Source organism: Porites lutea, chromosome 1, assembly GCF_958299795.1.
Source record: "Porites lutea chromosome 1, jaPorLute2.1, whole genome shotgun sequence".
NCBI lineage: Eukaryota > Metazoa > Cnidaria > Anthozoa > Scleractinia > Poritidae > Porites > Porites lutea.
The window spans coordinates 21,777,976-21,795,112 of record NC_133201.1 but is presented as its reverse complement, the minus strand read 5'-3'; the positions used below and the strand labels follow the sequence as shown (position 1 = coordinate 21,795,112).

At 41.5% G+C, this 17,137-nt stretch overlaps 2 protein-coding genes across 2 annotated transcripts; one reads left to right on the top strand and one right to left on the bottom strand.

The window, feature by feature from the left end:
* Nucleotides 1–2,084: 2,084 nt before the first annotated feature.
* On the top strand, nt 2,085–3,874 carry LOC140946761 (uncharacterized). The gene is made up of 2 exons (XM_073395874.1): nt 2,085–2,862; nt 3,279–3,874. Exons 1-2 carry the CDS (start codon nt 2,199–2,201, stop codon nt 3,689–3,691), a joined length of 1,077 nt encoding a protein of 358 aa, XP_073251975.1. The 5' UTR covers nt 2,085–2,198; the 3' UTR covers nt 3,692–3,874.
* A 583-nt stretch (nt 3,875–4,457) lies between these two features.
* LOC140946779 (uncharacterized) lies at nt 4,458–6,527 on the bottom strand. The gene is made up of 3 exons (XM_073395893.1): nt 6,477–6,527; nt 6,265–6,304; nt 4,458–5,405 (listed from the first exon to the last, which is right to left on the bottom strand). Exons 2-3 carry the CDS (start codon nt 6,300–6,302, stop codon nt 4,886–4,888), a joined length of 558 nt encoding a protein of 185 aa, XP_073251994.1. The 5' UTR covers nt 6,303–6,304; nt 6,477–6,527; the 3' UTR covers nt 4,458–4,885.
* Between the last annotated feature and the right edge of the window lie 10,610 nt (nt 6,528–17,137).

Below are 17,137 nucleotides of genomic sequence, written 5' to 3'. Positions count from 1 at the left end.
AGTGGAGTCACAAATATAACAATGGTCGCAAATATTATAAATGTTATGGCTGGGAAGAAAAAGTGAAAGTTTGCGTGTTTAGAGTTTCAATTTAGGAGATGGATAAGAAGTGAATTGCAAGTAAGAAACCGTTATACGACTACAAGTGAAGAGGTGAATGTCCTAAGGAAATACCCCTTAAACGTTTCTTGAGTAGGATACAGTAATCTTAATTGTATTGATGTCATCGATGTTCAGACTACAGGCTTGTTGGGGTTCTGAAACTAATTCCAGTTGTGGCCTATTCCTTATAACATTTGCTGCAATTGTCACATTTGTAACCAATCTGTGGCAACTGCACAAAAACGTCGGTAATTACCTTTGTGACCTATGCCCATCACATTTGTAGCTCGTATTACATTATTTTAACCCTTATTACATTGGCACCAATTTCTTATAACATTTGGGACCCTTAAATTTGGTTTCAGTTATGACATTAATGTGACCTCAACTTAACCGCCAAACGATTGTACCGCTTAAGTGCTACGCGCATCAGTGCTTGTCTACTGTAGGAAGATGATGGAAACTACTATGTATGCATGTCGTAAGGAAAAATTCACTTGCCTTGCCACATTGCGATGAAAACGACTGCAAACAATATCTTTTTCATTTTTAACATGTCCAATCTCTTTCCTTTTCCACTCTGCAAAGGCAAGAATCTGAAAAAAGACAGGAAAAATCAGTCAAAATGGAGACATTATAGCGGGACTCTCGCTCTCAGACTTGGCACCGAGGCTCGGGGGAATAAAACAAAAAGAATCGCCTTGAGGCACAGCAACAAATAACACACTTTTTTTGGTTTTATTCCCCCAAGCCTCGGAACCAAGTGTGAATTGCAATACATCAAAAGTGAATCGCAATACATCGGAATTGGTTTATTTGGGTATCCATGCATATCAGAGAAATTTGGGTAGTCACGTGACCGTACGTATGTCCGCTCCTCCTGTACGTAAGACTGCACGAAAGTTTGATTGGCAGCTTTATGAAAGAAACCCTGAACGTTAATATAAAACGAATTTAAAATCACTCCACATGAAAGGCTGTTGTCCTTAAACTGAAAATAGCCGGACAAGCAGGGGGTACAAAATCATTCACATCACCTGCCATGCAGAAGAGACCTCGGTCGATAACTACGACGAGACAAGCTGTTGTCATCCATCGAGCCATGCGACGTCTTCATCAAACTCGTCAAGAGTAGCCTTCAGCCAAACAAGCGCTTATTCTTTCACTTATCAGTCTTCTAATATCCCATCTCCGATGCCAGTTATCCGTACATCAACACCTGCTTTTTCAATATCGAAAAGAGGGGGGTGAATAGGGGTATGCAAATCCGCCGATCCGTGGTATTTTTAGGCCCGATCCGTCGATCCGACTTAATTTTTGTTCAAATCCGAATCCGTGTTACTTTAAAAATTTTTCGTGGTATATAGAAAGTAGCGTTGTAGCATGAAAAAATGAATTACTTAATATAGTTGTTCAGCTGTAATCGCAGCAGCTGCGGGACTTCATGTTTAAAAAGTTTTCGTTACAGCTTCTCTCGTGATATTGCGTTACATTGTCACTGCACGTTGCTCTGCACGTGCACCCTATCTATCAACCAATCCAGTGTAATCTTGTATGATTATATAACAACAGGCAACATAGAGCCGAGCGTAATAGGCCCACGCGGTGCGACACGGAGGTTGTAGCAACCACTAAGACAGACATTAAAAACCTATTCCTGTTCCTAGAATCGTGACATGGTGTCAGAAGTGGGATTTACTCACGCCTAAAAGATGACAGAAACAGCTGAAGCACCCAGTTTCGCCACCAGCGCAGACACAAGTTTTCATTCCCCCGTCAAATTTGCCTCCGCCTAAAGCGCTTATCTTTGACGACAATTTAGCCACCGCATGGAAGTCGTGGAAAACAGCTTGGCAGCGTTACGAAATCGCTACTGGTGTACATAAACAAGAGGGCATAGTCCGCGTGTCGACGTTACTAAGCATTAGAGACTTTAAGCAACTCACGACGACGGCCGGGTGGACGCCCGCCAAGCACGCCAGAACCTGGGTCGAGGTCGACGTCTTTTGGCGGGAAAAACAATACTAAGCAAACTTGTCGACGACGCGTCGACGAAGCATATTTTTCTGCTTTCTCTGCCGCTCTCCCCAGTTAGAATGGCATCCCTAAGGAATACTCGAGAAGCTTTACTGCTGGGATACAGCGAAGGGTGGCTGGATGAAATGGAATTCCTCGCTTTATATGATTTAAATACGTCTGAAAACCTTGAATTTCCCTATGATTCATATGATCAGTTCAACCTCGATGATATCGACGAAGCTGAGTGCATTGCAGAATTTCGCTTTGAGAAGCGACATATTCTGCAACTAGAAGAGGTGCTACAGATTCCTGCTCTCTTGAAGTGCGACCAGAGATCAGTGTTCACTGGAACTGAAGGACTCTGCTTGCTCCTGAAAAGGCTGGCTTACCCTTGTAGATATTCAGATCTTATTTATCGTTTCGGCAGACCAGTACCTGTCCTATGCATGATTACCAACAAAGTTATAGACTGCATATACGATACCCACCACCGCAAGATAACCAACTGGAATAACGGTATCTTGAACCCCGTTTCCTTACAAATGTATGCAGATGCGATTTCAGCCAAAGGAGCAGCCTTAGATAATTGTTTCGGGTTCATCGATGGGACTGTGAGAGCAATTTCTAAACCTGGTGAACGACAAAGAGTGATGTACAACGGCCACAAAAGAATCCATGGCATCAAATTTCAATCAGTTACACTGCCAAATGGCCTCATTGCTAACATGTATGGCCCAGTTGGTAAGAAATAATCACATGTACAGTTTAGGGAGGGGAGAATATGAAGGTAAATTAGATGTTATTTTGATTCAGGTGTTTACCAGATAATTTTGGCAAGTCCCACCTATACATCCCTTTCTGCATCTTCATCTCCATTTTGGTTTGCTTTCAATGGCAACTTTAATTTTCAGTTAGAAACTAGCGAATAAGAGTCCTTTAAGAATGCAATCACTGGGGGTAAAAGGTAACAGATTGTTTAGAGTGCTGTTTTGTGATTACCTACCCAGCAAGCGAGTCACCTATGGTTTTATGAACACGCCTACTACTCCTTTCACAGTCACAAACACAAATGTTCACACATGATAATTTTTTGTTGAGAGAAGCATAATCTATGATGTAAAAACCTTTTGTCTTTCATGTTTATCACCACTGTAAAGAAGGAAGGAAGCATGATGCAAGCATGTTAACAGAATCTGGCCTGCTAAGAGAACTACAGCGGAATGCAATATCACCCACTGGGCAGCCTCTGTGTGTCTATGGGGACCCTGCGTACCCATTAAGGGTGCATTTGCAGGGCCCATTCAAGAATGCCTACTTAACTCCTCAGATGCAGCAGTTTAATAAGTCTATGAGTGAAGTTAGAATTTCTGTTGAATGGCTTTTTAATGACATCATCAATTATTTTAAGTTCATGGATTTTAAGAAAAATCTCAAGGTTGGCTTAAGCAGTGTAGGCAAAATGTACATTGTATCAGGTCTCCTTCGCAATGCTCTCACATGCCTGTATGGCAATAGCACATCAAAGTTTTTTGATATTCAGCCTCCAAGCCTTGAGGATTACTTTGCCTAAACATGACAACATTTTCAATCAAACGGATTCCTGTAATGTCAAGTATGGTTTAATAAAAAATCTTTAATGTCCAACAAATCACAAGCTGGTACTAAAAAAATATAACAACAACAGCAAAACTATAAAGAACTGCCCCCCAGTTGTTCCAAAGTTGGATAGTACTTTTCACCAGTTGATAGCTGTTAGGGAATCGAAATGCATTATCCAGTGGATAGCACAATTTGCTTTTTGAACAATTGGGTCTGGTCATTTGTCATGAGCTAATAAATGTGATAAAAAACAACTATACTCTATTGTACATCATCTGTTGCCTCTGTAATATAACAAGAATACTTGCCTCCAAGTCACAAAAAAGGTCTAACAATACAATCCAGGGGGGGAGGGGTACTCCAGATGTCAAGTGACAAGGATGGTTGAATGAGGGTAAAACTCAGAACCCGAAAAAATCCCTGGTCCAAAAACTAACCCTAAAAAATATCCCATGCCGAATTTCCAAACCTTGAAAATTCCAGAAAGCATTAAAGGATAAAACACCAAAAATTTAATAAAACATTAAGAAGCCAGGATACGCAGGCACTACCACAAATCTTCAGTTTGTTTTGAATATCAAAACAAATCTTTACTTGAATCAACACACCCCGAAAAAATCCCCCCCCCCCTGCCTGGGCAATACCACTGATATCTTGCACAAAAATGTCCAACAAATGACAACCAAACAATAGCAAACTGTACAAAACTGGTCATTTGTTATGAGTCAATAATCATCTTAGAAAACAACTACACTTTATTGTGTCAATCATCTGTAGCCCATGCTATGTAACAAGAATTATCGTCTTATGCCTTACAACACAACTAATAACTTGTAAAAATCTGTAACAGTTTTTGTGCAAGGAACACAAAATGCACAAGGTGTCAGTACATATCTATAGTGGAGCACAAGGTATCTTTTTAGTTAGTGCTGCCTATGACTCAGTCTTTTTTAGTAAACTTTTCAACAATGGCCAACATAGTTTGGTTTTGCAGTTGACTTTGTTGCATGAATGCTGAGAACATGTCTTGCATCTGCTGTCGTTGATTAACCTGTTGTAGTTGCATCTGGTTCAACACATTGTTCTGTTGTTCTAGCATTTTTTGCTGCTCTGACCGTCTTTGTGCCATTTCCTCTTGCTTCATTGTCATGTCTTTTTCCATTTTTTATCTCATAAAGTCAAGGGTGTCTGATCCACTACGTCTTGCCTTCTTTTTCTTCTGATCTCCAGCTGTTAGCCCTGAAGCTTCTTTGCGCTTCTTGCTCTCTCCAAGTTTTTCCATAGCTTGAAGGCGCATTTCTTCTGCATTTGCCTTGTCTTGCAATTCATTCTTTCTAACTGATTCCTCAAGATCTAGCTGTGCATTTGCAGCCTTTTCTTTTTCTATTATCTCTTCTAAGGCAAGGTCTAATTCAGAGAGTTCTTCTACTTCGATTCCTGAAGCTTTTTCTTCTTCTCTTATTTTCAATTTAAAGTTCTTTAGCAGGATCCTGGCCCTGTCCCTTACAGATTTTTGACTCACTCGGAAACGTGGTGCATGGACAGAATTTAGGTTTGCTGCAATGAGATCCCACGCCTGGCCACTCTCACGACTTCTGTTCTTACATTTATATGGCTCAACCGTTAGCATCTCTCTGGCTAAGAGCACATCATGTTCTTTAGTCCATTTAAAGGCAGGTAAGTTCCTATAATTACAAGAGAAGAAAAATAGCCTGTAATAAACAAACTTACTTGCAAAGAAAAACATATATGATAATACTAATGACGATGATAATAATAGTGATAATATGATAATAACAATAATAATTATGATAATTATAATGATGATGATGATGATGATAAGAATAATTATAATAATAAAAACAACAATAAAGAGACAATAACACTGCACCCTTTCCAGCAAAGCAATGAACAAACCTTCCACTAACAAATCTTAGTTCCAAAAAGGCGAAAAAAAATAAATTCTTCCATACAATTGAATTATATGATGTGCAGACAGTGCAGAGGGAATTTCTGAACATGAAAATTAGATTTTAAGTGAGATCAAGATTTCCAAAAATTTCAAGCACTTGGAAAACCTAAGTATTAGAGAATTGCCAATAATTTTTCTTTCAAGACTTTGAGTCTGAAAACATTCAAGAGTGCGAATTTAGTTAACAAACAATGCTCCATTGAATTTAATGCTTGTAAATGATTAGCCAGCTGGAGCAAACCTAACTTCAGCAACTCATTGCTACCCATGATTCCAGAAACTTAACTCTCTTACTGATAGCTGTTAGTCCGTCTTTCATAAACTTTTAATAGCACTTTAAACAATCCTCTGCTGACAGCTTGCATTTTCGAGTGGTTTTGTAGTCCAGTTTTACCAAGCACACATGCACGCAAACACATTAGCTTACTTGTGCCCGCCAAAACTAAACCAAGCCATAACTTACATAGCAACCTAAAACCTAGTTCACGGCTCCGTTGGAGGACATCGCTTTTCCTGCAATATTCGGTCTGAGACCATATGAACATAAAAATCAACAGAAGGTGCTTACTTACGTTGCTTTTTCAGCGGTCGTGATTTCAGGAGACGCCATGACTATAAAGTCTATAAAAGAGGAGAACGTTCTTCAATGAGTAAAAAGCTCCAATTTCGTCAACTACTGTCAGAAAGATATCTTTGATTTCAAAAAATCATCAGAAACACTGAAATGTGATTGTGCTTCCACGGCATGTTCGACAAAAGGCAAAAAAAGTGAATAAATACTCACCTACCGAAGACGACTTCTAAAACACGCGTCGCCAGTCGTCCACTGCTGAACGACGACTCAAGTCTAGTCTTTCGCATGCGCAGTAGACGCCAATAGTGCATTTTTACTTCCGGTCGACCACTTCGGCGGCGTCGTCGTGAGTTGCTTAAACTCTCTATTATTGGCGAGGATGGCGTCAAAGCCCACGATACTTTCACTTGGAACGAAGACGAAAACGCAGACGACATTTCACAAGTCTTGAAGAAGTTCGACATATTCTGTACTCCTAGAACACAGGTCATATACGAACGCTATCGGTTCAACAACCGAAACCAAGAACCCGGCGAAAACATTTCGACTTATCTTACGGAGCTTCGAACGATCGCGAAAAACTGCGCACACGATACAATCACACCAGATGAAATATTGCGTGACCGCCTCGCACTAGGCATACGGGACGATCGCGTGCGCGAGAGACTTCTCTGTTTGAATGATTTATCTCTCCAACAAGCAGTCGACATTATTAAGTCTTCGGAACAGACCCAACAGCAAGTCAGGCAAATGGCCGGAGGAGACACCGCGGTTTATGCGTTACAGAAGGCCGGATCTGCAGGAAAATTTGAAGAAGAACGACAACTCAAGTCACAAGCATTTAGAAGACCGTCTAGAGAATGTGGAAATTGCGGAATGGTGCACGGACGTCATTGTCCCGCTTATGGAAGAACATGTTTTAGCTGTGGGGGCATGAATCATTTTGCTCATAAATGTCGCGCTAATCCCCGAGGATTGAAAAGCAGAGTTTCAGCGGTCCATGAAGCCGTTGACATGGAAGACGACCCCTACTACATTGGTGCCATTACTAGAAAGAGCAAAGGCCAGGAACAATTGGAAGTGGTCAAGTTTACATTTATAGGCCAGATCCTAAGACAGAAGTCCAGTTTCAAATAGATACTGGGTCGCAGTGCGACATTCTCCCCGCCCAAGTATACAAGCAAATCACTGGGGACACACTTCTTCATCGCCTCAAACCATGCCGAAAGGAAATAGTCTCGTACACGGGAGATCGCCGCAAAATTGCTGGTAAAGCTACCCTCCCCGTGTGGTCTCGTGGACAGTGGAGGTCACTGGATTTTAACATCATAGACGGCGACTATGAACCGATTTTATCATTGAATACCAGCCTAAATCTTGGCTTTGTGAGTTTGCATAGCTGTAATGTCCTAGCATTACACGTTAAGTGTCCCAACGCCTACTTGCTCGAAGAGTATGATGATGTATTGGACGGATTGGGTGCCCTACCGGGAGCCTACAAAATAGCCATAGACGAACAGGCACAACCAGTTGTCCACGCACCGAGGCGAGTGCCAGTAGCCTTGCGTCCACGCATCAAAAACAAGCTGGACGAACTTGTTGACCGTAAAGTTATTATTCCAGTAACAGAGCCGACGCAGAGGGTATCCAGCATGTTGGCCATAGTGAAGCCAAACAAAGTACGCATCTGTATTAACCCGAGAGATTTAAATCGTGCCATACGGCGAGAGCATTACCAGTTGCCGACTATCGATGAAGTTGCCTCCCGCTTAACAGGTGCTAAGACGTTTACACTCTGTGACGCCAAGGACGGTTTCCACCAAATCCTCTTAGATGATGCTTCTAGTTACCTGACAACGTTCAATACGCCTTTTGGACGTTATCGGTGGGCCCGCATGCCTTTTGGTATCTCAAGTGCTCCTGAAGTTTGGCAGCGACGCATGCATGAATTCGTAGAAGATTTAGAGGGTGTTGAAGTTATCGCTGACGATTTCCTCATCGCTGGATTTGGCGAAACGGACGCAGATGTCAACTCGAGCTTTGAAAAGAATGAACGTGCGTTCTTCAAGAAATGTCGGGAGTGGAACCTCAAGCTTAACAAACTCAAGCTGAAAAGAACTCAAACCGAAGTGCGCTTCATGGGACATCTCTTGACTCCTGATGGTCTAAAGGCAGACCCAGCTAAAGTTGAAGCTATTTTAGACATGCCACCGCCGACCGATGTGAAAGGCCTGAAGAGGTTCCTGGGGATGGTTAATTATCTGGCCAGATTCTTGCCTCTCCTGTCCGACATGACAGAACCTTTGCGAAGACTCGAAGACAAGGACGTAGATTGATGTTGGCTTGCACAGCATCAGAAAGCATTCACCACAGTCAAAGAATACTTGGCCAAGGCCCCTGTACTGAAATACTATGACGTTAATGAAGAAGTGACAATACAATGCGATGCCAGCGAGACCGGTCTAGGTGCAGTACTGATGCAAAAGGGTCAGCCCCTTGCCTTTGCCTCTCGAGCTCTGACCGACACTGAAACCCGATATGCTCAAATCGAGAAAGAACTATTAGCCATCGTGTGGTCAACCGACAAGTTCAATCAGTACATACTGGGACGCGAAGTTGTGCACATCGAGTCTGACCATGAACCACCAAGGGCAGTTTTTACCAAGCCAATACACAAGTCACCAAAGAGACTCCAGAGAATGCTGATGGCCCTTCAGAATTACTCTCTGGATGTGCAGTACAAAAAAGGGGAACTTATGTGGATATCAGATGCGCTGAGTCGAGCATACCGCAACACAACCGAAACCTCCAAGCACGATACGTCTGTCTGATTTGTGCACTTGCCGAGATTGATCATTCAGAAAACCTCTCGACTGCACCATACAGGCTCGCTGAACTCAGAAAAGAGATTGCCAACGACCCAGTGATGCAAAAGCTAATCGGAGCAATAAAAGGTGGATGGGCAGTGTCAAGGAAGCTCTGTGCCCCTGAGCTAACGCCCTACTATGACAAAAGAAGCGAGCTTATAGAAGACAAGGGACTAGTATTCCTTGGTGACCGATTGCTGGTACCCCCTTCCCTGAGAAGAGAAATGTTGAAGCAAATTCACCGATCGCATATTGGAATCGAAGGGTGTTTACGTCACGCTAGGGAGGTCCTGTATTGGCCCCTCATGAATTCGGAAGTAAAGGACTTTGTTTCCAAATGCTCAATCTGCCAGTCGTACAGGCCAGATCAGTGCCGCGAGGAACTGCAACCATATCCGATCCCGTCGCGTCCCTGGTCGATGCTTGGTGCCGATTTTTTTGACCTCGGGCAACAACAGTTCTTTTTACTAGTCAATTACTGGAGTGGGTTCTTTGAAGTCCAGGAAGTTAAAGTGGCCACATCTGCTAGTGTGATAGCTGTGTGTAAAGTCCAGTTCGCCCGACATGGGATACCAGACGTGCTAATTACCGATAATGGAACTCAATTTACGTCATCAGCGTTCAGTGCATTCGTGAAAGAGTGGCAGTTTGAACATCGAACTTCAAGCCCCCGTTACCCTCAGTCAAATGGCCGGGCAGAAAATGCTGTGAATACCTGAAAGTCCTTGATGAAGAAAGCGAAAGCGGATGGGCAAGACCCTCTGTTAGCCCTAACTTGACTGGCGCAACACCCCAACAGAGGGTCTAGGAACATCACCGGTACAGAAACTGATGGGACGCCGCACACGCACGTTCCTACCAACCCATGAAACGCTCCTGCGGCAGCCATCCCACCTGGACACAGCCATCAAATTGGCTGTGCGGAAGGCAAAACAAGCTCAACAGTAAAGTGTGGACAGGCCATCAGGATGCGACTCCCTGGAAGGGAGGAATGGAGTCTGGGGACCTGCACGAGAGCCTTGGGGAATAGGTCTTATGAAGTTGAAGTTTGCGGCAGGCGATACCGACGCAACCGTCGACAACTGCGCCTGACCCCTGAAACAGCACCACCTATGAGTCCCGTAGAGTTAAATCCGCCCGAGTCCACCCTCAAACCTGCGCCAAGCCTGATTGAGCCGGGACCTCCACCACCGGAGTTCCACGTCGAAACCGAAGCAGAGAGAGGGCCACCTGACACTGAAATGGGGACGGAGATCGAGCCACAAAGGATTGAAACTCGCCGATCAGAGCGTAGACGTCTACCACCTGTGTGGCATCAGGATTACCATATGAACTGAACATTGAACATTGAGCCGTTGATTGGATTTACTGAACATTGAACGATTAAGCCGCTGAATATTTGTTTTTTTGGTTTCAACCAAGAACAATATTTTTTAATTTTATGTGATTCTGAACAGTGATCGGAACATTAATTATTAATTAATTATTTGAATGCCAACGCTATAAAAAGGGGAAGATGTTGTGATACCGCGTTACATTGTCACTGCACGTTGCTCTGCACGTGCACCCTATCTATCAACCAATCCAGTGTAATCTTGTATGATTATATAACAACAGGCAACATAGAGCCGAGCGTAATAGGCCCACGCGGTGCGACACGGAGGTTGTAGCAACCACTAAAACAGACGTTAAAAACCTATTCCTGTTCTTAGAATCGTGACAGCTTCAAACAGAGCTTATAATGTTTTTTCCAACAATACAGATGTGACTAATCAAATAGCCTGCAAGCTTGAAAAATGAAAGTATCTGGTATTGCGTAAAAGATTTTTCAATAAATTTACTTACTGACATCACTTTGGACATGCTTTCTAGTCGAGCCGCAAAATTCGGAAGAGGCAGAGCTCAACTTCATGGTAATTTGCTTACCAGCAAGTATTTTCCATGGTTCATCTTGGAAGTCTTGAGACCATAATCTCTTTCACATAAACATGTTGCCACTTTGCAACAGACGGATAAAAGGGTTAGCCACGGCAAACTGCATTTGTTTTGCGGTGCAGATACAGAGTTTCATTTACTCGTAGTTCGTTTTGTACTCAATGATCGTCAATCCTAGCATTAAATATAAGGAGCAAAATCCAGTTTATCATTTTACCGATCAATTTCCCTGCTCTCACTCCGCGGCAATAATTTGAAACTTAAACGCACCGATGTTAAGCTTTCTAAGCTGATCGTCAGATAAGGTCTTTGACATCGGTAGCGTAGCTGCGCTGGACGACGCTTTAGTATTTGTGTTACCGGAAGTGTTGCTGTGGGACCTGTCACCGTCTTTTGTGGTAATTCTAATGACTGGTGTTTTCGTGGAGAACACTAGTTTTACTGGATACACCATGACTATTGATAAAAAAAGTTGACAGTCAGTTTAAAGCTTTTAAACGGTATGGCTCCAAAATCGTCTTACTGTCTGTCAGTCTCTATCTGATACCGCTCTTGACGGCCAGATACTCGGATACCTGAACCATGTGTCACCATGCAGGAACCATGCACAAGGTTGCCTGACGTCATTTCCGTCACGCTGTCTATACTAGAATACATGTCTATGCGTCGGGTCACGAGAAAGTCTCTTCCGGAAACCTCGGAAGTGGAACATGGGCCGACAAAACACCAGCACATTGACCAAGGCCGACCGAAAATTGATGATCCGATCCACAATCCGAACTTCTAGACTGACAAAATCCGGAAACCGGGCCAAAACTTTCAGCTGACCCGAGATCCACAGTATTTTTCAAATCCGCGAATCCGCTCGATTTATCGCCGAAATCCACAATCCGTGAGCTTTTTAAGGCCAAATCCGCCGATCCGCGGACCTATTCAGCCCCCTCCGAAAACTACTTTGGGCCACGGCCGATGAATCTAGCCAGTTCTTCACTAGTAAAATATCAGATCGGCGAGATCTAAAGAAGCCGAAAACGTAGACGAGTGTTTGTCAAAATCGTTTGTCGAAAGCGAAAAGCGTAGACGAGCATCTGTCTTGTCCAAAAACGTAAAAAAGCGTACACCATTGATTCTGATGACCTTACGTCTGACTATCCTTTTTCACATGCTTGTTCATTTTGTTTGAATTTAACCCTCGGACGTACAATGGGAGGGGGTGGATGACACCCCCCCCCCCCCCGGACGGTTTTTCTTACTTTCTTCCTAGAGGATAAAACATCAGCCCCTGACGTTTCCAGTAGCTGTTCGCTCATCCCTCGCACAAATTTTGAGACAAGTTTAATGATGGTCAGTTGCTATGGTTACGAGATATGACGTCATAAGTAGGAGAGGGTCAAGCCAATTTTGGGTGAAAAAACATGTTTTTCAACTTTTTTCAACAATTAAAGTAAATATTGTGGCTAAAATCATGCAGTGCTTATTTATGTGTTATTTTTCATTTAAAGCACAAAAAATTACCATTTCTCGTGGTTTAAACCTGATTTCTAATTATTGGTAAAATCAAAGATGGCGGCCAATATGGCCACCATTTTTGTGACGTCAGAGGCTTCCAGCAGCGCCACCACCCCATTAAATATACTTCATCTTGTTAAGAAGAGCAAAAGCTTTCCACTGAAGGTAAAATCCTTTCAAAATACTGCGACATATCAAAAATTCCGGGGAGGGGCTCCATCCAACCCCCCCCCCCCCCTCCCCTATGTACCACGGTGGGGGTATGACTGCGTTTACGTCCGAGGGTTAATGCTTAAAAGTTTTTTGTTAACATGAGTCGTTTCTCGAAATGATGGTTTGGATGAGTGTGAAGAGTGATCTCGTATATCTTATTTGGTAATGTTGAGCTACGTGAAACGAAGCTATCATTTCCGGTTCTGGATGTCGTTTATGTGTCGGTTTCAAATTTTACATCGTACAGTTATGCCTCAATTCTTTGGTAGTTTAACCAAAAGTTGTTGGCAATGTTTTTGTATTGGAAGCTGTAGGGTGATGAAAAAATACAGTATTTCATTACAAAGATTCTCGCATTTTACTAAAATATTGACACATTTTTATTTAAAAATGTAATGTTTTAAATAGTTCATGAAGTGGATCTGCATTGTAATCAATGTTTTTTGTTTGAAATATGTCTTCTGGTGTAATAAGAACTTTGTAGTAATAAATATTCAAATACTGAGATTCTCCCATTTTGTCACTAACACACAATAATTGGTAGTAAGACTTCTTATCGTAGGGCCCGAAATTTCAATGCGGCCTTGATTAACGATGTAAAACTACGCGGCTGATTACTCTGTGAATTGTACTCCTCTCTGTCTTATTATTATCTCTTATTACTGTTATCATCACGTAAAATAAAACCCGGTTTTCCTGGTTAACCGGAAAATTTCCTCGGAGCTGGTTACTGCTAGTAACCAAACAAGGTTACAAGGGTCAAGAATTCTCAGAAGTATTCCTGCATTTCCTTTTCTGCAATTGCTCTGGTTTTATCGTTATACTAATATTCTCAAGCGACGTATTTACACCTTTAGGGATCCCTCCCAAATCTCCTAAAAGACCCGGTATCATATCCACATTTTTTCATAGCCCAAATGGTGTGTCATCTTTCTTTTGATCCCACATGTCAGCTGGTTTGGCCACATCGATAATTTTACAGACTCCATTCTCTTTTCCTCTCACAGCAGCACTGTTTTAAACGAAGGGGTCATACATAAGTTGCTCTTGTAAAATGGTTGACTGCTACATCATATTGGCAAAATAAGAGCGTTTTATGGCAAACTCTCTTTAACGGCATAGCGATTGATAAATTTCTCCCCGTTCATGAAATTTTCTGATATAAAAAAAAATGTTATGTGCACCGTGTGTGTCATCACACTTCGCGTAAAGCCTAAACTTTCTCAAAAGTTTGAAAAATAAATACTTAAATGGACTAATAAACCTGAACAATGATTGTCAGTTTTGTCTCTTTGATTAAAGGGTCGAGAACACCCTCACAAACTCTTTTAGGTTTAGCTAAAGTGGACTTATAAGTTATGAATTAAGAGTTGTGTAATATTATTCAGAGTCGAGGGGAGTAGTTACCACGGTGTCCGGATAAGCAGAAAATAATTACCTCAAACAAAGCCCACTTGAACTTTATTACACTCTTTCCCAAAAAAGGGCTAACCATTTTAGAAACTACCACTGTAGAAACATACATATCACTTAATCCATTGATGTTCAACGGCCCTACAAGGTTGCTTTAAACCATTGCAGCTTTCTCAATCTGGCAAACATTGCCTTAACTGTCAGTTGTGAATATTGAGTAGAATGTGCCCCAAATTGGGATATCCAATAAACGCGAAAAAAAATCAGCTTTTTGGTGATTTTTTTTTTAAATTTGGACAAGAACAAAAAAGACCATTTCCAACATCATAGAAAAACGAAAAAAGTCACGTTTCTTACCTTCAGGTTTTCTTTTACAGAAATCATCGTTGCAAAACCAAACGCCAACATCCACAGTAATATTCAGTCCATTTCTTAGCTTAGAAGTGCATGCTTTTGTTCTCTTTCGTTTCCCGGGCCGAGATACAGCCTTTTGTTCAAGTGCATCCTGGCCGTGCCTCAATTTTCAACGTCACGACTGCATTGCATGCTGGGAAATAGTCAGACTTTTTGACAGGCTTTCGTTCCTTCTCCCAACTTTTGTCATATTCAGTCGCTCCGACCTAGCACGAAAATGTCGCGCTTGTTGTAATTTTCAGTGGTCGCAAATTCAAAAATATGCCGTGACAGGTCAAGACATCAACCAGTAGTCGAGTCCAAAGGCGACCTCGTTTCAGAGCGGCCATTTTTCCAGTTCCACGAGCAACACGCCAAATTCGCAAACGAAGTACATCACCGTACTTCTTTGAGAAAGGGGAGTTGTAGCTACCGTCACGCTTAAGCGATCGCCCGACAAACGGCGAACCAACATGGAATCCGGCTGCCGGCAAACAAGTATTTGGTGGGGGGGAAGGGGCAGGGTAAAGATGTTCAAAATACGATCGATATATCCCATTATCCGTTGAGTTAAAACCCAGCAACAAATAAAGGTCGATACTATCACGTCTATGGTGGGAACATGCATAGTTATCAAATTCAAATTCTTAACTTGGTAAGAACCAGAAAAACTGACATAAAATCCCTTTAAAAAGGAAACCTTTTTTGATCTCGTCGTTGATTCTCAAATAGAAATTTCTGTTCCACCTAGAGACATCAAAGGGATCTCTGGCCATTTTAAACATTTTTGTTTTTGTTTTTTTTTAAAACTGTGCGTTGATATTGTTCTTGTTTGCATCTACTGAATGAGTAGGGGTCAATCAAAACTTCCGCTGTTCGATCAACAGTCAAATTTAAACAACATTGTTCACACACAAGGCATTGAATTGTTCACGAAGTATGAATGCTATCGAGTACGAATATTTTTTAAAGAAAAATACACTGTTTAAAAGACTGACTGATCAACTAAAATGGAAATTATTTTACTGTTATGTTATGAGAATCGAATTGGCACGAGGAGGAGATAAATTCAACTTTGCCTCTTTTATACACTTTGAATACTTTTTTAAAAGTATCCCAAAGTTAAAAGTAATTTATCCATGACTTTTTTGCTTGGTGAAGGTATTTAAACTAACAAAATTGTTGGTATCAAGTAACTAACCTTGCACAAAGCCTGATTATAGCATTGCTTGCAGGAGGAACTTTCATGACCAAAATCCAAGTCTAAATTAACACTGTTTTATCACTTGCAGGCAAACCCTAAATTGAGCTCAAATGGCTCTGACTGCAATAAAGATTAAATAAGCTAGACGAAAGTTTTTTTCAGTAATGGTGAACGAAATTTACATACATAATTATCTTCTCTCCATAGGGGCTTGTCAGGGATAATGAAACAAATAATTCAAATGGAGGAAAACAAAGATGAGAACCCAAAATGATGGAAAGCGAACCAGTTGTCTATTTACAAACATGGCCCAATATTTAAACACAGGAATGTTGGAAACAAATCAAGGAAGCGGTAAGGGTAAGACTTAAACTCCGAACCTCCGGATTACAGGTCCAGCGTTCTAACCACTCGGTCACAGTGTCACCTTCAAATTGCCTCCCTTAAATTGCTGAGCAGGTGAGGCTTGAACGTTTAAATTCAAACGAAGGTAAATATTAGTTTTTTCTATATTGCCAATATTACTGCACAAAACTCGCAATGAATCCCTTTATAAGAGATCGTGAGAATTGCTTAGTCCTTCCTTTTTTTCAAGGAAGTCGGTTGCTAAAAAACGACGGTGAAGTCCTGTTGACTGATTCTAATTTGACATAAACTGATTTGACTGACAGTTTAACTTTAATTCATCGCAAGTTAGATGGCGGTTGCTATTTTAATTCACCCTTTATCAGTAACTTTTTGGATTATTCAAATTTTGCTCAGCTACTCTCCGAACAGCTAAGTAAGAAATTACACTTTTTTTTTTATTTCATTGAGGTATTGCTCGTTCACCCAAGGAAATGCTTTTGTTAGAAGCAAAATATATTTCCTCCTAAATATCGTTGTCTGGTAAGGCAAAGAAAGATCCTCTGGAACAATTTGTGTGTTTTATAATCTTTAAACATTCGCATTGATATGACACAATGTGTGACATTTGCTACAGCAAAGTGGCGTCTTTCATTAGTATTCATGATCATCACAAAATGTAGACGAGAAAATTAGCTCCTATAACCCAAGAAGAATAAAGCATCAAGAAATTGCTTCCAAATAAAACGATCTTTCCATGACTCCAGTCAAGTATAATGTGCCCCAGTGGTAAGCACCAAAAGAACACGTATCTTCCAATGTAATGATCACCGTTTAGACGAACTTTTTTTCTATTCTTTTTGAGACCTTCAGGCCCCAGAGAAAAATAATTTTATAGGACGTGTAAACTTATCGCTCACAATGAAAACGATGTTTCTCCGACATAGCCAAAAATCAATTAATTCAAAATTAAAATCCAAAGGTAGCGAGTG